This window comes from Equus caballus, chromosome 2, assembly GCF_041296265.1.
Source record: "Equus caballus isolate H_3958 breed thoroughbred chromosome 2, TB-T2T, whole genome shotgun sequence".
In the NCBI taxonomy this organism is placed as follows: domain Eukaryota; kingdom Metazoa; phylum Chordata; class Mammalia; order Perissodactyla; family Equidae; genus Equus; species Equus caballus.
The window spans coordinates 37,567,369-37,584,129 of record NC_091685.1 but is presented as its reverse complement, the minus strand read 5'-3'; the positions used below and the strand labels follow the sequence as shown (position 1 = coordinate 37,584,129).

Sequence of the window (16,761 nt, the reverse complement as noted above, 5' to 3'; positions counted from 1 at the left end):
CAACACCCCAACCCAAGGTCATCTGACTCTGTTGGTCCAACCTTCGAGAAGTACCAGTGTGTCTTGCAGACCTGGGCCGGCCCCCCTCTGACTGTGTGTTGCCTCCACCCCCAGATCAGTGCTCTGCAGAAAGGCTACAGCCAGGTGCTGTGCCAGAGCCTGTCCGAGAGGAACTCAGAAATCACGACCCTGAAGAGCGAGGGTGAGAACTTAAGGAGAGACAACGCCATCTCGTCAGGTGAGCTCCTTCTGGACTTGGGCCTGAGAGCCACCGCCCTCCCCCTCCTTCCAGCACCACAGCAGCCATCACCAATCAACCACTGCCCCCTTGCTCCCTGAGCTGGCTGCAGCCTCGGGGATCTTCTCAGCAGCCTGTGGGCAGCCAGTGTCAGTGAATGAGAGTTTGCCCTCAAGAGTTTATTGCCATCCACTTCCCGGGGCAGGGCCTGATCGCTTCTTGAGTGACTTCTCTCTTAGCTAGAAGGGCTGCTGAGCACCAGCCTCACCAGGGAGAGCACAGGACGCTGTGTGGCTTGGGCGGTTCCAGAAGCCAGCTTGCATGAGTGCCAACTGGAATGTGGACAAAATGGGGGCACCATCTGTCATCTGACCTCTGTCACCCTGGTGCACTTGGGCCCGAGTGAAAACATTTTCTAACTGACCAACAGAGGTCATTGCACACTGAAGGACCTGGGCGGCAAGGGGCAGCCAGCACATGGTCCAGGGCACTGCTGCCATTGGCCTGGATTCCCTCATTCATTCAGGCTGTTTTGGAGCACCTGCCGGTGCCAGGCCCTGTTCTGGGTGCTGGGGGGAGAGCCCCGAGCAAAACAGATCCCTACACTCACAGGGCTGACATCTGCAAGCGGGTGACAGACAGTGACAAGTGGACAGTTGAATAAACAAGCCCATTTCAGAGAGCAGTCTGGGCAGTGAGGTGGCAGAATGCCGCAGGGGGTGGGGCGGAGGGAGAATAGCGTGGTGGGTGGGTGGAAGAGGTCTCTGACGAGGTGAAGGAAGAGCAAGCAAGGAGGCCGGAGGGAACGGTGTTCCAGGCAGAGAGGGTGCAGGTGCAAAGGCCCTGAGGCTGGAGCAAGCTGGCTGTGAGGAAGGAGCTGAAGGCCAGAGGGCTGGAGCGAACAGGGGCCTGTGGGGCTGGGCATGGTCAGAGGGGGACGCCAGTGCTAGATCACAGGGAGAGGTCTGGGTTTTATTCTCAGGGTGGTGGGAAGCCATTGGGGTTTTTTAAAGCAGGAAATGACGTGTTTAGAGACCTGGAGAGGATGGGGCACTAACAAGAAAGAGAGGATGGAGAGAAGCAGGCAATGGGGAGCAGGAGGCGAGTCTGGGTTGGGCACACTGCTCTTAAAGTACTCGCTACATTATAGGAAACCTGTCCACAGCTGTAAAAGCTGAGTGTCACGTGTAGCCACATGTGAATCACTGTCTCTATATAAGTCCACCTGCTGTGCCCTGGGCCAGCCTGACCACTGGCTTTTCCTCTGCCTCACTCTTTACACCCCCCCCATTCCTCGCCAACCCAGGCCTCTGCTTATGCTTCTCTCTAACTGGGAGTGTCCTCAGCTATTTGCTGAGCATCTCCCATGGGCCAGGCACTGCTCTGGGTACCAGGAACATAAGGATGAACTCGCTGGGCCCTTGCCTTCCTCCTCTGTGTCTGCCCATCAAATCTCATCCAAGCTTCTACCCTGTCTCAATACCTCTTCCTCCACTCAGGGAGTCAGACAGACCTGGGCTGGAGTAACACTTGGGATGGGCTGGAAAGTGTGGTCCTCGACCAGCAGCATCCACATTCTGTGGGTCCTTGTGAGACATGCAGAGTCTCAGGCCCCAGCCCAGACCTCCTGAGTCAGCATCTGCACTTTATCAAGATCCCAGTTGTTCTGTATGCAAATCAAGTTGGAGAAACACCGCTGGGTTATGCTGCAGTAACAAATAGCCCCCAGGCCTCAGTGGTTCACAGTAAGCAGGCTCATCTCCTGCCTCCACCTCGTGTCTATCATGCATCAGCAGAGGCTGTGCTCGTTGTCACCACTCAGGGACCAGGCTATCCGAGGCCATCACAACACCTGCTTCCAAGATGAGAAAGGCAGGGAAAACAAACAGGGCAGAGGGAGTAAAAGGGACTGGGTTTACTCTCCTGCCAGAAACAGTGAAAAATGAAAAAGAGAAAAAACACCTGAAACAATGGTTTTCATATATTGGGCCCCAAGCAGCACATGACAGTGATCCAGGAGAGAGGGAATCAAACAAGATGAGCCCTACAATGGCCCGTGCTTACTGCCTGGAGAGAGGCTGCAGGCCAGCACAGGGAGGGGACCAGGCAGAGCCCAGCGTGCCCCCCAATTAAGGGGATGGAGTTGGAGGGGCCAACACAAGAGAGTTTGCTGGGCAGAGTAAATGGGGGGAGCGGGCTGCACTGCACAGAGAGCGCCCCAGATCTAGTCTTCAGCTGAGTACTGATCAGCACGTGTATGTGGGCAGGGAAAGAACCCCGACAGGAGCAGAGGGAACAATCCAGAAGCTCACACAAGAGCCAAGAACAGTTCATGTTCCCACCATCCAGGATGGAGAAGCCTCGTAATCTGGTAGAGACTCAAAAAGGTCTTGCCTCAGCCACGCGGCCAAATTAATTCTCGAGTAAAGATTGTTCTGGTCCCACCAAACAAAGCTTGAAGGCAAGCCCCAGAGGGGTCAACCCATGTCCAAGTAACTGAGCTGTGTCCTGGGCCATACTCATGTTCAAAATGAAATTCTGGATCATATTGCTCTTTATTTCACATACCTTCTTGATTGATACGTACCAATAAAACTGGGCCCTCATGTTCCTCCAAGAAAAGAACCGTTTGAGATGACCCAGTACCCCTGCACTAGGCCCCTGCCTTCCCACTTTTCCTCAATATGATAAGACAATAGGTATTAGTTATCTATCACTGCATTAAAAGTTATCCCAAAGTTTAGTGGATAAAACACCAACCAATATTTATTATCTCACCCAGTTGCTGGAGTGGAATTTGGGAGCGACTTAATTCTGGCTCAGGGTCTTTCATGAGTTGCAGCCAAGATGTCAACTGGGGCAGCAGCTGTGTCGTCTAAAGCCTCAATGGGAGCCAAAGGACCCCCTTCCAGAAAGGCTCACTCATTTGGCTGTTGGCTGGAGGCCTCAGTTCCTCACCACGTGGGCCTCTCCTAGGGGTGTCTTGAGTGTCCTCACAACATGGTGGTTGGCTTCCCCCAACGAGCGATCCAAGAGGAAGCCGCAGTGTCTTTTATGACTCAGTGGGAGGTTACATTCCATCCTTTCCACAATATCCTGTTGGTTACATACATCAGCCCTAGTTAGGGTGGGAGGGGCTACACAGGGTGTGAATTCCAGGAGACAGGGAGCACCGGGGCTGTTCTGGAAGCTGACTACCACAAAAAAGAATAGGTGCCATATAACAAACACCGTAAGTTAGCCACTCTGCTGTGCTCTTTACATGCATCATCTCATTTAACCCTGACAGCACCTCTATGGGTGGATAAAGTGGGAGGTAAGATAACTTGTCCACAACCTCCAAGCTAATAAGTGGTGGAGACGGGGTCCAAACTCAGACAAGTGTGAATCCAGCATCCAATCAGTAGTCTCCTCTGCCTCGAGCCCATCTCTTGGCCGCTGGAGGAGAGCTCCTGGTCCTTCCTGATGTGGATTAAGGCTGCCCCAGCTAGAGAAGCCCAAGGTGACCTGGCCTACATGCCAAACTATACGACCCAGTGGACTTTTTTTATGGTATGAATTAGGACCGCCCCAGGGAGAGAAGCCCAGGGCATCCTCACCTACATGCCGATCTATATGGCCAGATTCGTATCTAAAGTTATATGACCGCACAATAACCAGACCCCATCTGCACTGAAATCATTTAATGACTTTTTACATCATCTTTTCTATTCTCCAGTAAAAATAAGTCACGTACCCATGCCTTATAAAATTAGCCCTAACCCTCAACTCGGGGCAGCAGCAGGAGCTCTGCCTGCCCATGGGTCGTGTCCCCATGCCAGCGGGGGCAGCAGCAGGAGCTCTGCCTGCCCATGGGTCGTGTCCCCATGCCAGCGGGGGCAGCAGCAGGAGCTCTGCCTGCCCATGGGTCCTGTCCCCATGCTATTCCACACTATTCTCTAAATAAAAGAGCGCTACTGCCAGATCTTGAGAGTCTAAGAAATCTTTCTTTCGACTCCTCGGCTCACCGACCCCACATCACTTCCCTATGCCGGGCCTTTGCTCCCCAGGCCCAGGGCGTGGCCTCTGCTCCTAGGTCTGCCGGCCCTGTGCCCGAAGGGGCTCCAAAGGCTTCTCCTCTCTCGGCAATGCTCCTTGACACCTGCTCATCCTCACTGGAGCCTTAAAGAAACGATGTTCAGCGGATTGTGGCCACATCCCTATTCTAGCTCTGGGATCCTTGGGGTCAGCCTCCTCAGTGCCCGGCGAGGACCCGAGTGGCCTGGGCTTAGAGGGGGCTCGTCCACAAGCTGGCTGGCAGCGGTGGATGTGACAGTAATCCAACTCCTTCTTTGACCTCTGTGAGTCTTCTTTTCCTACAGGGATGGTGTCATCTTTGCAAAAGGACGTGTTAGCAAAGGATGAGCAAGTTCAACAACTAAAACAGGAGGTGAATCAACTAAAGAGTGAGAACAAAGAAAAGAATTACCAGCTTGAAGCCCTCAGCTCCAGAGTGAGTGTTGGGTCATCATCAGAGCGTAGCTGTCGGTAGAACGTGCTCATCTCATTGACCTGGGCCCTAGCTTTAATGTCACTCCCTCCTCACACCATGGGGAGATGAGGCCAGTGCCCAAGGGCATAAGGGGACCGCTGCTGGGTGGGCCGAAACACGAAACGCCCCCCTGGGAAGACCAAAAGCAGGAGACCAGGTTCTTTGCAGCTTTTCAAAGAACAACACGTACGTGACTCAAAATAAGCAAGATGTATATTCAAATCCAGCCAACATTTTTTAACTCCTGCTATCCAAATTAGTGTGTTTAATCTCAGCAACAAACACATCTGTTAGCATGGATTGTCATTGCAAGGCTTAGTATTAAAACAGGCTAGGATCTCTCTGGGGCAAAGATGACTACACTGGGCTTCATCACAGTCCCAGCCACCACTGGTTTTCATAGCTGCCTTCAAAGTGGAATATTTGAAGGTCCAGATGCAGACCTGCAGACTTCCATTTCTTCCCTTGGCTCTTAGTGTATAAGAATTCCTCTGTGGAAAATGCAGCTGGTAGGCAAGTTCAGAGCATTTTAAATGTAACTTTGACTATTTGCAAATTTTGCCTTCAATCCTGACTTTAGAATCCTGATCCTACAGGATAAGAGTTCTCAGTATTTGTGTGATTTGTCTGTTTTGATGAGTTGGGGTAAAACCTAATGACTTTCATCTCAGGCGGCGACTCAGAGATTCATGTGGCTGCCTGATGGGTCAGCTCTGTCCGCAGCGGGGTGGGGGCTGCAGTGGACTCTGAGGTTCCAAAGGACAGGCAGCGGGGGAATAGCTGGGGCTTAGTGCCATGCCCAGTTTGGGCCTGAAAAGGCAGAGCGTGAGCTTTGGGGTCAGACAGACCAGGGTCCAATCCCAGAGCTTTCTTTTATTGTAACTTGTTTGGCCCCCGTTGTCCCATCTGTGAAATGGGGATAACAAACTCATTTTCTGAGAAGTAGGAGGCTGATTTCAGTTGTGGTCTTCTGCCTCTGCAGCGGGTCAGCCGCCTGGCCAAGCCCTCTGCATTCGCTTCTCCTGAGCCAACGGACTTCTTAGGCACGTGTGATCGCTGTTTTGTGTGGGGTGCACGTGTGTGTGTGTGCATGTGTGTGCATGCATGTGTGTGTGTGTTGGGAAGGAGGGTGGAGCTGATGCTAAGTGGAAGAACAGCGCCCATTTGGTTTTCTGCCTCCTGGAGTGCATGTGGGTCATTTTCCTCCCGTTTCCCCTTCCTCGCTGACCTTGGAATGGCGTGCCTTCCTCTTCTCGAGCCCGTGCTGGCCCTTAGCACATGGGCTCCTCATCACCAAGGGCATTGCTCTCATGAACATTCGGGATGACTATCTATTTTTTAAATTACGTTTGTCATGTGTGTTAATTTTAGAAAAATAAGTAGATGATATTCAAAAGCAAAATTAAAAAGAGAAGAAAGGAAATGCTATCCCAAGAAATCAGTGTTAATATTTTTATGTATATTCTTCCAGTCTTGTTTCTATATATTACCTAGAAATAAATAAATTATATATACCTTACAGTGAATTTATACTATACACATTTTTTAAATTTTTAAATACTTACTGTTTTCCTATGTTAATAAATAAAAGCCCTTATCATGGGTCTTAAGAGCTGCATAATATTCTCCTACATGTACACCACGTAATAAAGCAGTCCCCAGTTGTTGGACACTGGGTTGTTTCTTTTTTTCCCACTGTTGCTAACATTACTGTGAAGAACATCCTTGAAACTATAGATTTGCTGATTGCTGCAGTCGTTGTCCTTAGGGTACAAGACTAAAGCAGGAGTTTCCGGGTCGAAAGAAGTCACCTCTTGGTCCTCTTCATGCCGGTTGCCGAATTGCCCTCCAGAAAGACTGTCCTGTTCGACCTCCACGGCCATGGCAGTTGTGTCTTTGAGATGTAACCCGCATAAGGGATAGGAGCTGTCCCAGTTCACCAGCGAGCCCCCATATATTCCCAGAGTCGCTCTCAGGAATCTGGGAATCGCCCCAGTTCCTCCACCCTAAGGACCCTCACTCACAGCGCTGGGCTTTTCCTGCATTGGTGTAGACTGCTGGCTTTTGAAGAAGAATTTAGACGACGTATTCCTCAGAACTCGTGAGGGGGTGAAACTAGGATAACTCGTGCGGGATCTCATGCCTCCATCAGGCACCAGTGGTCTTGCCTCTTGGAATTTGGGTGTGAGAATAATTAAACAGCAGGAAACACTCATAAGAGCAAACGTGAGGACTTGGAACCCCCAGACAACCCCACGTGGCCTTGTGGTCCTTTTTCTCCACAGTGCTCAGTGCTGAAAGAAGAGTTAAAAAAGGAAGATGCCCAGAAGGAGCACCGGGATGCCCAAGAGAAAGAGTTAAAACTCTGCAAAACTGTGAGTTGACCCGCCTTATTCCTAGGTGTCCCCAGAAAATCTAGACTTCAGCCTTCAGGTTTGTGGTGGGGTCCTAGGCCTTTAGATGGCGTGGGCTCTGTCCATTGGTTTGTTCATGTCATCTCATGATTCTTCGATTTTCTGCCTCTAGCCTCAAGGAAGAGATGAGTGAAAAGACTAAGGAAAACACTCTCCCAGGATTCTCTGGGCAATTGGCTGTCGCCCCCTCACTGGATTTCCCCTGGGGCTGGGCTGGGGTTGGAATGGGGACAGGGACAGAGGTGGCTACCACATACTGCTGGGAATTCATTCTGGTCCCCTGCCTCTGGAACTGTGATGCCCAAACTTTTAAGTTCCACTGTCACAGTTTTATCATAGCCACAGGCACTACTTCCTTAAGTATTTTTGTTTAAATACATCAATTTTACACCAACTCATAAAAATAAAACAAAAAAGAAAGGCATCATTTGCCTTATATAGGAAGTGACTGTAAAAATAAATACAATGAAAATATGACCATTAAAATGGAAATATTCATCCCCTATGCCGACTGAATCCTCTCGCACATCTCCAGACGTGCATCTTCCCTTCCCTGAGAGGCACAGCACCTTAGACACGAGGAGGAGGTGTGCCCCCCTCCATGTCAGGAGCATTTGTATTCTCTGCCTCAAATGGGAACAAAGAAAGATTTCATTGCTCTGTTCTCCCAAACTGCGCCCATTGTGTCTTCCAAACAGCCCTTCTTTAGATTGATCTCAAAAATATACCCCAAGAGAAAAGATTCTAATGAGCTGATGGATATCTTCTATTGTTTAATCCAGGATCCATGCTGATTTTCAAAAGGAGTTAATCATTTTCCTTCACTCAGCACTTTCAGTATATCAGTTGGAAAAAAAAGTCTACTCTGCCCAAAAGATATAGAATTTTCCCCCAAGGGAAGGCATTAAGCTAATACTAGACTAGGTTTTAGCCTTAATGAACCCGAGGAAATGAGTTCTGGAGGTTCAGGCCTTTCAGTGCAGAAGGCAGCGCCTGCTTGCCGTCAGAAAGTTGACTTGCCGGTTGTTGAAACTCTTTCAGCAAATCCAAGAGATGGAGCAAGAAATGAAGAAGCTCAGGGAGGAGCTGAAGAAGAGCTTTACTGAGCAGAGCATGATCTCTAAGACACTTCGAGAAAAGAGCAAGGTAGGGCAAGGACAGCGTTGGGCCAGGTGTTCCACACACATCATCCCCATTAATCCTCACAATGACACTGCGTGGTCGAGACTGGTATTAACCCCACTGTATAGTTGGGAAGACTGAGGCTCACAGACGTGAAGGAAGTTACCCTCGTTCACTCAGACATGGTATTTACCCCAGTTCGCTCAGACGCAGTAGTTGCAGCAGAACCTGAATCCACGTCTGTCTGACTCCAAAGCTCCCGTGTGAAACCACGACCCTAGACTCCCTTCAAGTCTTAATTGTAAAATTATCCAGAAAAGAATTGACCCATCAAATCAAGTTTGCCAATGATGTTGTTCAAACTTAAATGCTCTTACCGATTTTTTGTGTTCTATCAGTCACCGAGAGAGGTATGTTTTTAAAACATCTCATCATAATTGTGGATTTGTGTATTTCTTGTTTAGGATTGCCAATTTTTGCTTTATATATTTTTTAGGCTGTTACTAGGTGCATATAAATTTAGAGTGTTAATAATACCTGTTGAAAAAGAACCCTGATCGTCATAAAATGTCCCTCTTCATCTCTAATAGTGTATTTCCGTTAAAGTCTACTTTGTCATTAATATGACTCCATCAGCTACACTGGCTTTCTGTTGGTTAGAGTTTTCATAGAATATCTTTTTTTATACTTCTTCTGTCAATCTCTGTTTTAAGTTTGAGATGTATCTCTTCTAAATAGCATATCATTTTTATAAAATCTAGTCTGACAATCTTCATCTTTTAGTCCATTTATATTTAATGTAATTAGTGTATATTGAGGTTTAAATTTATCTTCTTGCTCAGCGCCAGTTGTACCGTCTGTGCTACATTCCTTTTTTTCTCCTTTCTTGCCTTCTTTTGAGTTGATGATATCATTCCATTTTCTTCTCTCTATCGCTTGGAAATACTTCACTCTTTTACTCTTCTTTCAGTAGGCATCCTGAAGACTATAATATGCATTCTTGACTTACCAAGATCCAATGTTAGTTAACAATGATGCCCTTCTTGACAATGCAGTGACTTTAGGCCATGTTAACTTCACTTTCCCCCTCCAGATTTATGCGCCATTGTTGTCGTTTTCCAAACTACTCTCTATAAGACATTATTATTTTTTGTGTGCATTCATATCCACATGCTACTCTTTCTGTTGCGTGTCTTCTCTGCATCTCTGATCATCCATCTGGGATCATTTTTTCTTCTGTCTGAAGAACACCCTTTAGTGTTTTCCTTCAATGCGGCTCTGTGATGACAAATTCTCTCAGATGTGTGTGTGTCTGTCTGAAAATGTATATTTAACTTTCTTTTTTTGAAATTGAGATAAATAAACTTTTCATTCTTAAAATACATTTTGACTGAGTATTGAATTCTACATTGGCAATTATAGTGTTAGGTACATTGTTCTATTGTCTTTTGGCTCCCGTTGTTTCTATTTAGAAGTCATTTATAAGCCTAATTATGGTAGCTTTGTGTAATCCCTCTTTTTTTCTCTGGCTGAGTCTAAGATTTTCTTTTCCCTTATTTTCCAGCAGTTTTATTATGGTTTATCTGAATATGGAGTCCTTTGTTTATTTTTATTTTTTGTATGCAGGATGCTGCCACAGCATGGGTTGATGAGCAGTGTGTAGGTCCATGCCCGGGATTCAAACCTGCCAACCCTGGGCCACTGAAGTGGAGCACATGAACTTAACCACTATGCTCCTGGGCCGGCCCCTGTGGATTCGTTTTTATTTGCCTTGTTTTGAGCTCCTGGGGCTTCTTGAATCTCTGGCTTGGTGTTTGGCCTTAGTTCCGGACTTGGGCTGTGCACCACATAGGCAGTGGGGAGCTACTGAAAGCTTTTGAACAGAGGACAGATATGGTTATTTTTGTGATGAATAATAATGGGGAAAATGATAGCTATCATTTCTCACATATGAGGCATTATGCCAAACATTCAGTCTCTTTTTATCTTCACGACAGCTCTATGGCCTAGAAATTATCCTCTCTATTTTACAGATGAGAGAATAATCGAGGCTCCTAGTTACTAGTAAAGTAACTAGCCCAAAGCCACAGGGTCGGTGAGTGGCAAAGCCAAGGCTGGAAGCCAGGGTTGTCTGGCCCCAATTACTGTGGCATAGTCACTAGCTACATGTGACTGTGCTGAAATTAATCAAAATTAGATAAAATTTAAAGTTGAATTCCTTAGTCACACCAGCCACTTTTCAAGTGCTCAATAGCCAGACGTGGCTACTGGCTGCCGTATTAGATGGCATGGACACCGAGCGCTTCCGTCCTTGCAGAGTTCTGTCAGACAGAGCTGCTCCACAGCTTGGTGACTGTCACAGGCCCGTGAAGACTTCACTGGAAGGACGTAACAAGAGGCAAGAAGGTCCCTTATCACAGGGTCGAGGTTCTCTGTGCCTGGCCGGGGCCTTGCCCAGGGTAGGAGCAGAGAAGTGGAGTGGATGTGAGGGGATCGGGCGACAGGCTTGGGGGACCCGGGTGAAGAGATGGAGCAGGGCAGCAGCTGTGGGGACTCTGAGGCTTGAGGGGCCGTTCACTGAGATGGGGAATGTACAGAAGGGCAGAGTCCAGGGCGGGACTTTGCTTTTGCGCGTAAGAAAAAGTCTGCTGAAGTAGAAGTCGGAGCCTGCGTAGCCCTGGGAGGATGGTACAGGGAGGAAACTAAGGCCAGAGAGGTTAGACGGCTTTCCAAGGTAACGGAGCTGGTTAGACACGCTTCCGCTGCACTCACGAGAAAGCTCCAAAGGGCTTTTCTGGGTCTTTTATGACATCTGTGTGACCTCTCTTCAGCCCCCTAATAAATAGCCTGTGAAGCTGTTTCAGCACAAAATATTTTCATTGATTTCAGAGAGTTTGCCTCCTTTCCTGCAGTGTCAGAGCCCCGGCCTCAGCAAGGGCTTTCGAGATGTTTATGTTTGAAGATGCATTGGGCAGCGGCAGGGTCCTGCAAGGGCCAGCAGGGGGTAGCATCGAGCTCTCCCGAGCTCGCCCCCGGCTTGGGGAAGAAATGAGCACTTCCCCGCTTTAAACGCCTTCCTTTGCAGGCTGCGCTTAGCAAGCCTCTCAGAGTGGTTTCCACTGGTGAGTGTGCTAAAAGTGGTAATGACAAATAGTTATGACAATAAACCCAGTAGTAACGTTTACCAAGTACTCAACATGGCATAAGAACGATGCCGCGTGGCAGACATCCCTGTCCACTGTCATAGGCTACAGCAATGCCCGACACACTCAGAGAGCCCTTAAGAAGTACTGGCACTGTTCCACACATTTTGAGTCCCCACAATACCTCTATGAGCCGGTACTAGTATCATCACCCCCATTTGACAGACGAGGACACCGAGTCACAGAGCAGTGAAATGTGAGCAGGGTCACAGAGCAGGGTCGTGCAGCTTGTTAGGGACTAAACTGGGATGGGCGTCTGTGGTGGGATGATCGTGGTGGAGCCCAGGATGCAGAGCTGGGCCCTTCCCCTATGGGATGGCTCCTTGTGAGCCTGCCTCCACCCCATGGATGCCTGTGACCCCTGCCACATGCGCCACAGCTGTCCCTGCCCCTCTGGGACTTCCCACGGCCATTAGACCACCTAGAGGAATTTCCCCAGAGTGCATTATGATCACATTAGCAGCAAGCGCATGCTTTCATCATCCTTTCAGGTTGAAGAGAAGCTTCAGGAGGATTCCAGAAGGAAATTGCTTCAGCTGCAAGAAATGGGGAACAGAGAGAACCTCATTAAAGTCAATTTGGAAAGGGCAGTAGGTCAGGTAGGCGTGCTCCAGAGCCCCCGTCATTGGTCCATGTTCCCCATGGATTTTCTGCCCCCAGGTGGCTGGTGGGGACGAGTGAGGAGGAAGACAGCCGTGGTTTCATTCTCCTGTTTCTCTCATGGGCAGAAGCTTTCAGTGGCTTCTGCATCCCAGTGGACATCACTGAAGAGGCTTCTCCTGCTGGGAATCTGCCCACTCTAGTAGTTAGCCGTTGCCGAGACCCTGACCAGGCAGCCCCTCCTGGCTCAGTGTCCATGCCGGCCATGCCATTCCCTCTTGCGAAGGGTTTGAGCCTCTTGACCCCAATGGTGTTTCTCATACTTTCTCACTAACATTTTCAGTCCTGACATTTACCACGATCTTCCTTCCTCTGATCTTTCTTCCTCTGGGCCCCCAGCAGATGTCGTCGTCAGTGTCTGTAAGGAAATGCCACTTTTCTTAATCAAGTGAAACCCCAGACTGTCAAAGCTCATGCTACATGGAGTGGCTGGGCAGGGTGGTGTGCAGGCTCTGACCTGGCTGGTCTGGGGCGCCATTTCTCTAATGCTGTGGCCCGAGATGGCCCGGCAGCCCTTCCTCTCACACGCGGCACAGACTGAGGGCCAAAACATGCAAACGAGACTTTAGCAAAGGCCAAGGGAGAGCAAATAAGAAACCAAGATAGGCGCCCACCAAGGGCAGCCTGCCCTGGGCTCCTTCTCAAGGGGCCCTCTCCTGGCAACCATGGCCCCCGGGGACCCAAGAGTATTTTGTGTGTCTGTGCTTTTTTTTTTTTCTGGGAGGGAGGGTCCACCATTCATTCACTGGATTCTTAGAAAGGTCTGTGAACCACCAAAAAAGGTTAAGAATCACAATCCTTAAAGGAGCCCCCCAGCCCTTCCAGTTGGTAGCATCCTGAACCAGGAGTGTGACCAGGCTTTGTCAGAGGCACAAACAAGTTAAATAATGATGCTGACTGTGACAGATGTTAAAGCCCCTTCACCAGATGTCCACCCTGACCCCAGTGTCTTCTCTCCTCAGGATGCCAACCCCCTAGCAAGAGCAGAGAGCTTGCTGTCTGGGCCTCCCTTTGTGCCCCTGGCTACGCCCCCCCCCCACCTTTCCTACACCCCCCGAACACACACCTGACTTGGGGACATGATCTGTGCTACTTGCCCAGGTGCCAAGGTCCTGATTATAGCTCTGGGCAGAGGTCGTCCAGGAGGACCCTCAGAGACACAGACTCCACCAGGTCTAGACTCAAGAGAAAGAGGACAAGCCCTCTCTCTACCACCCAGGCCTTGCTGCCCCACCCACTTATCTCCGTGGCTCTGCTCCCTGTCTGAGGTTCTGCCCTTCCCCAGGCAAGTGACTCCAGGGCTGAGCCCATCGTCCAGGAGGACCTGTCCCTCCACCTCTGAGCAGCCCCACAGAGGGGTAATGGGGACCGTCACTCACAGGGCCCTCCCTACATAGCCTCCCCTTGGCCGTGAAACCAGAGGACAGCCCGGAGTGCCTTGAGGCACCCTGGTGGGCTTCTGGCAGGCTGACTGCAGCAGTGCCCTTAGGAGAGTCCTCATTCCACGGCTTGGTTTCCCGGAACTGCGAGGTGTGCTGTAAACTCCCGTGTCTTCTTACCCATTGACTTTTAAGTTGATTCAGTGGCCCTTATGGTCCCTTCAGGGCTGTTTTAGAGTCTTCAGTGACCACATTTTGCCAGTGAACCAAAAACCTAGGGTAAGGGCACCATGTTGGTAAATTCACCAAGAAAATTGGGTTTCTTTGCCTCTCACTTCTCACGGAACCCAGACACCTTGAACGTGTAATTCTATAAGCCCTGATTTAATTTAACTGTGCAGTTCCATCAACCATAATCTGAAAACACCAAGCAGGCACTCAGTAAAGGCTGCTTGCACTCAAGTGGAGGACCCTGCCTTTGACTGACGTTTCTGTAGACAAGCGTTCAGTGAATACCTATTGAGGGTCCACTCTGGGCCAGGCTCTGGGGATACGAAGATGAATACAATAGACACAGTCTTCGGGACAGGTTTGGTCTAAGGCACAAAATGGCAGAAGGGAGTGAATTCTCCTCTCCCCAGGCACCCTTGCCGATTATACGATTTACTTGGGCTGACAGCCTCAATATTTATTTCACAGTCTGGTGCCAACCTAGCAATTATGGAAGAGTGCTCCGGGCCCCAGACTTCCCACTGGATAATTGGCAGCAAGTGACTCTTCTGAGGGCTCGAGACGTGTGTGCGCTGACCACGTGCATCAGTTGGGTTAGGCAGGCATGCCTAAAAAGTAATTAAAACCTGCTGTTCTCTTCTCGTCTGTGGGCACTGACCCTCCCAGTGAGAGGTGAAGATTTTAATAACCCGTAATGACCACGAAAGGTGTGCAGACCCTTCTAACTGGTTTCTCCTGGCCCCCGGCGATGGGAATACCACACCCGGGCTTGTTGCTCCAGCTACGCCCGCTGACTTAGTTGCTGTCCCTTTTTGCTGCAGCTGGAGCATTTCAGAAGTCAAGTCATCAAGGCCACCTATGGACGAGCGAAGCCGTTCCAGGACAAACCCCTCACCGATCAACAGGTTCGTCTGGTTTTTCACTTTCTTCTTTGGGGACCCGGGACTCCAGACACTGGGAGCATATGTTTCTGTTTTTGGTTGGTGGCACATATTTTTCACACTGTTGCTGCACCATAAAGATTTGTTTTGATTTTATGGGATTTCCTGCCTTTTAAAGTAAAAGCCAGTTAAATTCCCTTGAAATGTTTCTGTGCAAATCAAATTAAACCACTCAGGCCTATTTCTGGTCGCCAGACACGCACGTTAACCTGCGTTTGCCCTGTGAGAAAAGGGGGCTGCCCCACCATAGACGGTTTGTTATGGCTTGTTCCTTCTGAAGAGGCAAGATGACAGTGAGGATGGACTTCTGGCTGTCATGATGGCCTTGTCACCCTTCCAATTATTCTTTCCACGCCTCTGTGTCAACGTGTGGGTAAGAAGACACACCGTGGGCTGCTTTTGTCAGTTATAGGAGAAACTGACCTTCTGTTTATGAGTCCACAGCATCAGGCTCAGTGTTATGAATCACTCATAGAATGCAGAAGAATCTGGAACAAACTCATGGCAATAATACGGGCCCGTGGTTCTTAAAAGTCATCTCCGATCCTCGGCAACATGTCCTGGTGACAGAGCCCAGGTTCTGCTCCCGCGTCATCACCAAAACGTGTCAGGACCTCCCTCTCCATCCGCTGAGATGGGAGCGTCAGTTGATGCTGCCCGGTCCCCTCCTCCTGGAGCCAGGCTGTATTTTTTTTTTTTTTTAAAGATTTTATTTTTTCCTTTTTCTCCCCCAAGCCCCCCGGTACATAGTTGTGTATTCTTCGTTGTGGGTTCCTCTAGTTGTGGCATGTGGGACGCTGCCTCAGCGTGGTCTGACGAGCAGTGCCATGTCCGCGCCCAGGATTCGAACCGACAAAACACTGGGCCGCCTGCAGCGGAGCGCGCGATCGTAACCACTCGGCCACGGGGCCAGCCCCCGGAGCCAGGCTGTATTTTAAATCTTTTTTTTCTTTTTCTCACCAGGTAATAGAGAAGATTACCCAGGTCACTGAGGACAACATCAACTTTCAGCAGAAAAGGTGGAGCCTGCAGAAGGAGACTCAGCTCAGCAACTGCAAGCAGGAGGAGATCACCGAGAACCTGGGGAAGCTGAAGAAGTCCTTAGACGGCTGCCAGGTGGCCCTTCTCTGCTTTTCACCAATGTCCCCTTTGTCTAATTGTTGTGCTCCTCGTTTGGGCAACTGTCCAGCCTTTGTGGAGAAGGTTGGGCAGGAATGCTCTGCTCTTCTGTCCCCCTTTTCTCTTGTTGGAGAGACTTATTTGAGAACAGAAAGCAAAGGACCTCAAAGAATGCCTCTCAGGTGAGGGGCCAGCTGGTGGCGCAGTGGTTAGGTTCGTGCACTCCACGTCGGGGCCCGAGTTTGCCAGTTCAGATCCTGGGAGTGGACCAATGCACCATTTATCAAGCCAGGCTGTGGCAGGTGTCCCGCATATAAAATGGAGGAAGATGGGCATAGATGTTAGCTCAGGGCCAAGCTTCTTCAGCAAAAAGAGGAGGACTGGCAGCAGATGTTAGCTCAGGGCTAATCTTCCTCAAAAAAAAAAAAAAAAGCCTGCTAGGTGAACTTGGTGTGGCCAAGGAAAGGATGCCCAAGACACTCCAAGTACTGACTCTGGGAGGCCCCAGACCCCAGCACAGAGAAAAAAAAAAAAAAGCTTCGTGTTATTTCCAGAGAAACTAAAGAAACGTTCCTGCTCTTTATTTGCATTTTTTTTTTGGCCCAGCAATGGAAAGGCTGTTCTTATCCATGTTGCCTTTGACTCCAGAGGAGACAGGACGGGGGGTCTGTCTGAACCCCACGGCCCCCACACCGGGAGACAGCTTATCAGAGCAGACAGCTGCTTCTGCTTTCTCTGGAAATAAGCAGCTACTATTTGGGGAGTTTGTGTAAATGCTGGCTTGTCAGCACTCCTTCAAATCAGGAAACCGCACTTTCTGATCAGCCCGCGTGTTGATCTCAGCAGGAATTTTGATGACTAGAAGGAGCCAAATTTGGTTCTCATTTCAGCCAAATTGTCAAGGACAATTGCACTGGGTCTTG

At 49.4% G+C, this 16,761-nt stretch overlaps 1 protein-coding gene across 23 annotated transcripts in view; it reads left to right on the top strand.

Annotated features, from left to right (window-relative positions):
- Positions 1 to 16,761, top strand: part of FHAD1 (forkhead associated phosphopeptide binding domain 1) — a 130,630-nt gene that overhangs the window by 58,058 nt on the left and 55,811 nt on the right. For 17 of the 23 annotated variants that reach the window (XR_011433105.1, XR_011433090.1, XR_011433103.1 and 14 more), the window contains 7 exons: positions 115 to 238; positions 4,600 to 4,730; positions 7,055 to 7,144; positions 8,225 to 8,329; positions 12,000 to 12,107; positions 14,600 to 14,683; positions 15,683 to 15,835. Coding sequence is in view for 17 of the 23 variants with exons in the window: in XM_070252746.1 (XP_070108847.1) it covers positions 115 to 238; positions 4,600 to 4,730; positions 7,055 to 7,144; positions 8,225 to 8,329; positions 12,000 to 12,107; positions 14,600 to 14,683; positions 15,683 to 15,835 (795 nt within the window). In the remaining 6 variants the exon portion in view is untranslated. The remainder of the gene's footprint in view (positions 1 to 114; positions 239 to 4,599; positions 4,731 to 7,054; positions 7,145 to 8,224; positions 8,330 to 11,999; positions 12,108 to 14,599; positions 14,684 to 15,682; positions 15,836 to 16,761) is intronic. The other 6 variants (XM_070252745.1, XM_070252752.1, XM_070252716.1 and 3 more) reach the window with 1 other exon arrangement.